The sequence below is a fragment of the Rhagoletis pomonella genome, unplaced genomic scaffold (genome assembly GCF_013731165.1).
Source record: "Rhagoletis pomonella isolate Grant_MI unplaced genomic scaffold, Rhpom_1.0 Rhpom_scaffold_00008, whole genome shotgun sequence".
NCBI classification, from domain to species: domain Eukaryota; kingdom Metazoa; phylum Arthropoda; class Insecta; order Diptera; family Tephritidae; genus Rhagoletis; species Rhagoletis pomonella.
In genome coordinates this window covers 31991701-32000964 of record NW_023458562.1, presented here as the reverse complement: position 1 = coordinate 32000964, position 9264 = coordinate 31991701, and the positions used below count along the sequence as shown (strand labels likewise).

Here is a 9264-nt window from a genome sequence, read left to right as displayed (position 1 = left end):
ATACTTCATATTTTACGATATGTGAATTGCTTCGGCTAATTTAAGCAAACAACTTCTAAATCTGTTTCCTATTTTATGAATGAGGCTGTAAAATGATAAAATCACACTTACACTTTCATCGAAAACTTTAAATACACAGTTGAGATTAGCATACGCACTTAAAAGCGGTGATAGACAAAAACTAAATATGTACATATGTGCATAGATATGTGCGACATATATGTACGTGAGGCATCTGCTTGTCGACCATCAGTTGCCAACAACGCCTGACAGCAAAAAGAGGTCTAGTGTGCTTACCAGCTGCGGCGCAGACTAATACGAAAATATAAATCGCACTGACATTCGAAGGATTCAATTTTTCGACATTTTTTAGCATTCGCGTTAAATATTATTTAATTTTTAATTTTACTTTGGTGCAAAATAGTGCAAAGTAACTAAAAGTGATGCTACGCTTGTTGCGAAGTAACGCGGCGCTGGTTTCATCCAGCAAATCACTAACAGCCGCTCTGAAAGGTGGAGTGGCGAAATATTCCAGTCAAGTGCCGGAACCGCATGTTAATCCTGATGTCCTTTACACAGGGGTGAGTACATACAATGCGTTTGTTTTTCTTATTTTAAATACACGTGCATGCAGTATGTATGTAAATTCATATAGTACCTTTGCTGAAAGGGTGTCATAATCAAACAGAAAACAACTTTTTTTCGTTTTTGACCTAAATAAGTATGCTGAATGACTGCCACCTCTTCTTCTATGTTGCGTAAAAGTGTCATAGGTCTATCGATTAAGAACACCCCATTAGAAGAAAAGTTGTCTTCATTTTTACCATGGCAGCGTATCTAAACTTTAATTTAAATTCTTTTTTCTCGGTTTTTGATTTGTTGGATTATGACACTCTTGCAGCAAAAGCACTATATGTTTACCAGTAGTTTTTCAAATACATATGAACATACCTATTTACATGCAAATGTTTAAACTAATCGATTTACAATCGCTTCAATCGTCTCTTCCGCAAAATTGTCTGCTTGTGTTTATTATTATTGAAAGCGTCTATTCATAGCCACACAGTGAAAATACAGGAGTGGCGCGTTGATGAGCACGTCTCTGTTTCGAGTAGCTTGAATATCATAAAACCACCACGAATTTCGCCGTATTTGTGGCATAGCTTAGACCAGGGCTCGAATCGTAGCATCCGTCCACGTCAGTCGTATAAGCCGAATGGGATAAAGAGTACGTTCACTTATGTCATAATCCGACAACTGTAACGAATAATGCGATATCGTATGTGACGATTCGAGCCCAGGCTTACCAGTTATTAGAAGAAAAAAATCGGCTAGTACCAGCTCCTGAATTTAGTTGCCACAACTGCAGTTCGCTTATAGTATAAATATGTTTGGGCTGTGTATCCCTGCCTTACAATCCTTTGACAAGACTACGTCGTACGTTAGTTCTGCCATAAGACCTCCATTATATTGGGCACTCTATGTGAAATAATTCCAAAATGAAATGAAAGAACCAACATTGCTCTGAGGACCTTTTAAATATTGTATTTTCTTAACTATCAGAAGTATTTTTAACTTCCCTCGAACTTATGTAGACTTTGTAGAACGAAATTACGAAAATTTGTTTTTAATAAGTTTTGAAGCCTTTTTTCCCCTTCTGTCAGTTTTCATATAAAATTAAAAAAAAAAATCACTTAAATTGCTTTCGTGAACCTGGCTATGACTCTAAGAAACCTTTGCATCTACAAGTAATTTTTGATAATATTAGACAGACAGTGCTAATTGACGTGCCAGCGCTGTAGATGAGTTATAGCTTTTAGTGTTGTACTATTATGTATATTCGAATATTCCTTAGAGTATATGAATCTGTTATCAGCTGTAGATGCTATTAAGTTTTTAGTTCATCATTCATCAAAATTAAAATAACTGCATTTCTGATTAGCAAATATGAACGTATGCACATTAGGGCGCCTCCCTAAAGTGTTCATTATTTTTTATGAAGTTGGGTGTTAGTTTTTTGTGAATAAAATCATATAGTTTTTAAAAACAATTTTTCCAAAAATCTCCTCAGCTTAAACCATGGTAATTTCTGACCCTGCGAAACTTAATCCTTTTTTTTTTTTGATAAAAAAAAATGAATGTGTGGAGCTGTTTCATTGATATTTGTTTATTTATAAGTTTATTGTGGTGGTCTTTGCACAGAAATTTGTGACACATGTCACATTTGGCGGATTATTACTTTGCTTATTGTCATACTCACAAAAAAAAAACATCGTCCACTTTTATTTGTTGGTTGTGAGGTTCTGGCTCCAGTGCTCTGTGTTTGTTGAACGAAGTGGCCGGCATTGGTTCCACGGAGAGTTTTCCTCCTAAATCTCAATGAAAATTGAAAGTTTTTCTGTTATGTGACAATAGGGTCATTCATGATCCTCGGGACCAACTGCTAACAATAGCAAAAAAAAAAACATTCCAATTACATTGTAAAATTCCATGGAAAACAAAATTAGAATTTTTTAGCAGCAAAAATAAAGTAAAAAAATTGGATGATAGGACAAGTGAGCGATTCAGACTAAAATTTGAACAGGGTCAAATTTTATCCTAAGGACTAATGAGGATTAAAAGGTTTTCCGAAATAATTTTTTGGCGAAAGTAAATATAATAATATAATTTTATAATTCCGATGGAAACAAGGTTCCAAGTTTTTTTTGTTGTATGAACAGTGATGCACCCAAATGCACAGGCATTATGGCTTTGATTCTCTCAGAAAGCAAATCTCTTATCTCCCAGAGCTGTTTTTTTACTTTTATCTCAATTTCTATTTACAGCTTTTCATCAATAACGAATGGCACAAGAGTAAAAGTGGAAATACATTCCCTTCCATTAATCCAACTACAGAGAAACAGGTCGCAGAAATTCAGTGCGCCGGCAAGGAAGATGTAAACATCGCTGTGCAGGCCGCACGCAATGCTTTCAAGTTCGTTGAACCAATTGCATTCATTCGAAATAAAATATGTATAATAATATTTGTTCCACTCCTGCAGAACCGGTTCACCATGGCGCCGCATGGATGCCTCCGATCGTGGTGTTTATTTGAATCGTTTGGCTGATCTGATTGAACGCGATCGCGTCTACTTGGCGGTAAGTTTATTTCCATTGAAAAACATCACATTTTTAACACTTTATATTTTTACAGAGCTTGGAAACGTTGGACAACGGCAAACCCTATGCGGTCGCCTACAATGTAGACGTGCCCCTCGCAATTAAGAATTTACGCTATTTTGCCGGCTGGGCTGATAAGAATCATGGCAAGACCATACCCATGGACGGCGATTTCTTTGCTTACACACGTCACGAACCTGTTGGTGTGTGCGCCCAAATCATTCCATGGAACTTCCCGATTGTCATGTTGTCCATGAAATTGGCACCAGCGCTGGCCACTGGCAATACCATTGTACTAAAGCCCGCTGAACAGACTAGCTTAACTGCACTCTACATTGCTGAGTTGATAAAAGAAGCTGGCTTCCCAGAAGGTGTAGTTAATGTGCTGCCTGGCTTCGGCGATACTGGCGCCGCTTTGGCCAATCACCTCGATGTCGATAAAGTTGCATTTACCGGTTCCACTGAAGTGGGCAAACTCATACAGCAAGCCTCTGGTCACAGCAATTTAAAGCGTGTTACTTTAGAATTGGGCGGCAAGAGCCCGAACATTGTTTTGGCCGATACCGATATGGATTTCGCTGTGGAGTCTGCGCACTTTGGGCTCTTTTTCAACATGGGACAGACTTGTTGCGCTGGTTCGCGTACTTTTGTAGAAGATAGAATCTACGATGAATTCGTTGAACGCAGCGCTGAGCGTGCCAAGAAGCGTACGCTTGGCAACCCTTTTGAATTACATGTCGAACAAGGGCCGCAGGTTGATCAAGTGCAGCAAGAACGTATACTTGGCATGATTGAGGAGGGCAAAAAGCAAGGCGCCAAGCTAGTAGCAGGCGGCAATCGTCCCAACCATCTGCCCGGCTATTTCGTAGAACCCACTGTATTCGCTGATGTGCACGATCACATGACAATCGCGAGAGAAGAGATTTTCGGTCCTGTGCAACAGCTCATTCGCTTCAAGACTTTGGATGAGGTGATTGAGCGTGCCAACAACTCCGACTACGGCTTGGCGGCGGCTGTCTTCACACGCGACATCGATAAGGCCAATTATGTGGTGCAGGGTTTGCGTGCTGGCACAGTCTGGGTGAATACATATAATGCTTTGGCCGCGCAAGCGCCTTTCGGTGGCTACAAGATGTCCGGTCATGGACGGGAAAATGGTGAATATGCGTTGCAGAACTACACCGAGGTGAAGAGTGTGATTGTCAAGATCTCGCAAAAGAACTCGTAAAAGGCATTAGACGTGAAAGGAGAGTGAATTGCGAACAGATTGCTACTTATACCTGGCTGTGTCCTGATTTTTTTGTGAATTTTTTACATTCAAATGTACATATTTACATAGGTTTAAATTGTGAGATTAATTGGTATGCTAGTATTGCTATATATTATAAAATAAAATTAATATTGCGTTCCTTATTTAATGATACCCGACATTCATAATACGCTTTCTAAAAGTCATTTGAAGAATAAAGTTCTTCTAAATCTTAAGTTCTATCGCAACGCTACGTTATAACTAAAAATCACAAAAAAACGGAAAGCGGCTTTAAAGTTTTTAGTTAGGGTTTTACCTCGAACAAAAACAAAGGTAATAATAATTTATATAAATTATAAAAAATATAATCTATAGGACTAATGTATCATAGCTTTCATCAAAACTTAATTTGTTTCTTTACTTTGGCTAAAGGGTAACCGTTTTCTAGTTATAGCTGCCAAGAAACCTGGTATAGAATAAAATTAAGACACAAATTTCTTATGCAAATCATTGATGTATTTAAATTTCATTTTCATCACATTGACGACAGTCCTCTCGCAATCCCCTACGGGTGTTGCCAGGTTGTGCCCTTTTCATCCTCTGACTCGGTTTGCCTGCGGTCGTGGGATGGGTGTTTGCCATTTCTGAGTTCAGCTGAGACATTATGGGCTTGTTCGATATGGATTCATAATCGCAGTATTGCGCGAATTATTAAAGTATCACGTTCGGTGGGAATTTCTAGCAACACATAATCAGTTGGGTAGTTGCAACAATGTTGCAAATTTTCATCAGTGCGGCAGTAATGTCGCTTTTATTACGTGTGTCGAACAGGCCCTATCTGGAACCTGTAATACCATTCGGTACGAAGCAGCGCTAGGGTACTCCTGGTCTCTGTAGTTCTGCTTCCCCTGCATACATTAATGAGCGGTGTTCGACCTCATAGCACGTCGTTGTCTTTACGGGTACAAGGCTCGTCATGGCAGCATGGCTTGGCTTTCTTTCGCGTCTCGCGAATGGTCTTCGTACTGCTCGTTGTCCGTTCTCCAATCGTCTCACTTGTAGGCGGGCTTATCATTTCTAAACAAAGCGTTATTGGGATGGTTTCACGGTGACTTGTCGTGGAGGTGATGCGTTCCACTTTAGCTGGTTATCTACAATCTTGTCCGAACTATGAGTCCTGGATGAGTTGGCAAGCGGTCGTGTGGTTAATCGTTTCGAATGACTTTCACAGACCAACTGCGATCAGATCCTCGACTAGCTGTGTCAATGGCGTTCAATACTGTAGTAATAATGCTGGGCATTTTTCGGAATCCAGGCTTGAGTTAGGTGCTGGTTGAAAAAAGGCATGATCCTACCAATTTTCCACATCTCTAGTATGATTAGAATGGTTTGTATCGCTCAGTGTAAAAATATGACAAGTACAAAAGATTTATCATGGCAGATGTACACACTGTTTGACATATGTAGTCTGCCCAGTAGCGACTGCTGTTAGAAAACATTCTTTAAAACTTTTTTTTTTGATATTGCGGGGATCGAGGATCGAAATTGGGTGCACCTGTGACTATTCGGCTACGGCAGCCGCCAAGGTTGAGATAAGCCATTGATAAATCAAATGGAACTTATCATCATACGCTAGTAACAGCAGATAATAAATACGCGGGTACTATTTTTTATCAACAATGACAACGAATAATAAAAGCGACAATATTTTTAATCTACAGCTTTATTAAAAGTACGTATCTATGTATAACATAAATTCACTTGGCGAGACAGTAATAATTATGTAATACGCTCGCAAATGTGTTCTACTTACCACTTTAGTGTAAAGCCTAATTATCATATAAATCAAAAGTAAAATGCAAACTAATGCTTAGGCTGATAAATAAAAATTTGACATCAGATAAAATCGTTATCTGCCGAATAGTAAGTACTTTTTTTTAATTAAAAGTATGTGAAGCAAAAATTCATAGAGGGTACATGAGTACAAACGAACACATTTTCTGGTGAAAAGTAAAAATATTCTTTATAATAATTTAGTTTGTGCAACAGACCGTAGCAGAAAAAATGTTCGCCGTATGCACCTGATTCTAAAGCATTTTTGCAAGAAAAATTTATTTTTGGCTGAACTTAGGGGTCGCCTTTTGACATTTTTCGTCTTATCTGCAGCATTTATAGTTGGATCTTAAATTATGTATATCGATATTTTTTGGTTTTGAGGACAGATTTTTTTTTTTTGTTCCAAAGTTCCTTGACTTCGAGTACCCCGTTCTGGTACTTAGCCACCAGAGCTCAGTTTTTATCACAATAATTTACCACGCTAATTTCAGTAAATTGAAGCTCTTCAAAATTCAGCTATTGTAGGTGTAATTCTCTTGAGGTATACCGTATACGGTGAACTTTTATTTTTGGTTGCTTGTAAGGTGGTACGGTTCAATGTACAAGTTTAAAGCATATTTATATGTATTTCTGCGAAATTTTAAATTCTGAAGAAATACTTAACTTTGATATTTATTTATTGCATTTATTAGTTTTTACAGTATTAAATTAATTAAGTAATTTTTTAGCACAAACAAATATCATATTCTTAACTCGAATTTCTTATTTTCTATTTGTTCAGTCCACTTCCAGCTTTCGAAATGTACCTTCCAAACGCAATAATGCTGCGGTATTAGATGCACCGCCGCCCACTCGCAGCTTCTCATCAACACCATAATTCTTCTCTTCCAATAAATATTCGCGATATTCCAAAATTAACTGCTCAGTTCTAGCAACAATCTCCTCGATGCTACTATTCTCACCACCATATTCCTTTGGCAGATATTTTATGGGTACGGCTTCGCAAAGCGATTCAAACGTGGTGTGCACTCGGAGCTGTGAAATGGTGGTAAGTACTGAATATATTGAAATAGGTATTATTTATAGTCTTATGCTGAAAAGCGTGGAAAATCATTGTAACAATCAAACTTATATTTTCTTTCCATTCATTTAAACTTGGATGCCCTGCTGAAGTTGCAGGCCACATGCGCATCTAAAGTTAACTGCCAGAATTGCCCTGTTAGTGGCATTTTGAAAAGTTTTGGCTACTGCGCTTAAGCTTATTTCATGTTTATTATTTTTTGTTTTTTTTTTTTATAAAATAAAAATATGCAGGAAAAGATAATTGCTTTCTATTTTATAAAAAAAAAAAACGCGAAAATGAAGCGAGGAATCAGGACCGGCTTTAGAAGCAAAGACGCCCGGGGCGTAAATGGAACGAGGCGCCCCTTGATAATCATGTTTTTTTTTAGGATAGTAAATGTATTGCAAAAATAGTCGAAATTTAAGAATTTTTATGGTCTTGCAGCGAGTTTAAATTTTTTGAATTTGGTATACTGAATAGATATATATTTAAACCGAGTAAGTCCTAGTAGATTGATAAGATCTTAATTCACAGCTGGGCAGCGTCTACCCGGCGGGCCAGATTTTCATAATTGGAAATTTTATGCAACGCCACATCAAAATTTTGCAATACCGGCCTAAGACTTAACACCACTTGAGAATCCCCGAAGTGTATTTAGAGTTATTTATGTAATTGCCAAGTAGTGCTAGGCAAAAAAGGAAGACTTCTCCAGTCTCTCCAACCCACGAATTTTTTAAGCTTCCTCTTATGAATTATGTCTTCATTCGCCTCCTCAACTCACCCTTTCGACCATTTTCGCTGGCATCACCAATTTAATAGCGGCAAACATTTTCTCAAATACCGAGCCAGTATTGAAGAAATGTGAACCTTTAATGCTCACCGGCATGCCCTCTTCGACATACAAGCTAAATCTTTTCATAAGCGATGGACTAATTTGAAAGAAGTGCGCCATGCTGAAGTCCTCAAAGTCGCCGATTTGCATAAAACCACCAACAATCAAATTATCACTGCTTATCAAAAAGATATCTTGCAATATAAATCTTGCACGCAACATTTCAGTCATATTGAATTTGTTGGGGTCGTATTTGCCAGGGCGCATTAACACTAAACATGGGCCATCCTCCATTAGCGGTAGCGGCAAGTAAAGCGTAACGCTGGAGATCGTATGTGATTTAAACGAATATATGTATGTATGTAAATGATATGAAATTTTCGCTTACCCCAAACGTATAATGGCGCGCAGCCTTTGATCATCCACAAAGTTGTGGTGATTCAAATCGGGCATCGCCGTACGCAAAGTATAGTATAGGTCCAATTTTTGTTTCGCCTTCTCCAGACTAAATTTGCAGTCACGCAGGAAAGTTACAAGAAATTGGTCGCTCGTGCGGCACTTCAAATGTGGTTGCCTTAGCAACCCTTCTCTGAACGCAGCGATGTCCACGGCCAGACGCTCGGGCACTTCATTCAATTCGGCAATCGCCTTATGCTGTAGCGCCGGTTTTAGTGGGCGTATATTTAGTGAGGGCGTGTCCATTTCCTTTTTTTCACGTCTTCGATTACGACAAAAATAGTTTTAAATGCTGCTGCCGCTACATCTACTGTCCATTTGATTATTTCTCGAGTACAGAAAAATTACAAGTGAATTGTTTTTTGATTACATATTACAAATACTATATAGTATGTACTATGTACATTAAAGGCTCACAGATAAATTTGTCGCGATTACAAATATTGACGTGTGTGTGCATTACAAATGCAATACTCTTTGTTCATTTATTTTGCTTAGAGGTACTTGTACATATCGCTACCTTAATCAAAAATAAGACCAACTCAAAAATTCCAATGTTCAGTAGAGGCAAAAACTGTTGATGCTGCGCCAGCGACAAGAGCAAAACAAATACAGTCTTAATTGGTTTTTGTTTTCGGTTAAAGAAGAAGACATTTTAGTGTATGTTAG

General features: G+C 38.2%; 2 protein-coding genes across 2 annotated transcripts; one reads left to right on the top strand and one right to left on the bottom strand.

Annotated features, from left to right (window-relative positions):
* The first annotated feature begins 220 nt into the window (after nucleotides 1-220).
* LOC118744603 (aldehyde dehydrogenase, mitochondrial-like) lies at nucleotides 221-4918 on the top strand. Its single transcript, XM_036477730.1, has 4 exons — nucleotides 221-581; nucleotides 2826-2974; nucleotides 3042-3138; nucleotides 3194-4918. The coding sequence occupies exons 1-4, from the start codon at nucleotides 444-446 to the stop codon at nucleotides 4385-4387; spliced, it is 1578 nt and encodes a 525-aa protein (XP_036333623.1). The 5' UTR covers nucleotides 221-443; the 3' UTR covers nucleotides 4388-4918.
* Nucleotides 4919-6903: 1985 nt separating this feature from the next.
* Nucleotides 6904-8951, bottom strand: LOC118744610 (alpha-tocopherol transfer protein-like). The gene is made up of 3 exons (XM_036477737.1): nucleotides 8528-8951; nucleotides 8089-8461; nucleotides 6904-7279 (listed from the first exon to the last, which is right to left on the bottom strand). The coding sequence occupies exons 1-3, from the start codon at nucleotides 8839-8841 to the stop codon at nucleotides 7022-7024; spliced, it is 945 nt and encodes a 314-aa protein (XP_036333630.1). The 5' UTR covers nucleotides 8842-8951; the 3' UTR covers nucleotides 6904-7021.
* Nucleotides 8952-9264: the final 313 nt, after the last annotated feature.

Coding starts and splice junctions, on each gene's coding strand:
- LOC118744610 (XM_036477737.1), bottom strand. CDS start 8,841: ATGGACACGCCCTCACTAAATATACGCCCACTAAAACCGGCGCTACAG. Junction 8,462..8,527: donor CGCGCCATTATACGTTTGGG/GTAAGCGAAAAT, acceptor TACGATCTCCAG/CGTTACGCTTTACTTGCCGC. Junction 7,280..8,088: donor CAGCGAAAATGGTCGAAAGG/GTGAGTTGAGGA, acceptor ACCATTTCACAG/CTCCGAGTGCACACCACGTT.
- LOC118744603 (XM_036477730.1), top strand. CDS start 444: ATGCTACGCTTGTTGCGAAGTAACGCGGCGCTGGTTTCATCCAGCAAA. Junction 582..2,825: donor CTGATGTCCTTTACACAGGG/GTGAGTACATAC, acceptor TTCTATTTACAG/CTTTTCATCAATAACGAATG. Junction 2,975..3,041: donor GCCGCACGCAATGCTTTCAA/GTTCGTTGAACC, acceptor CCACTCCTGCAG/AACCGGTTCACCATGGCGCC.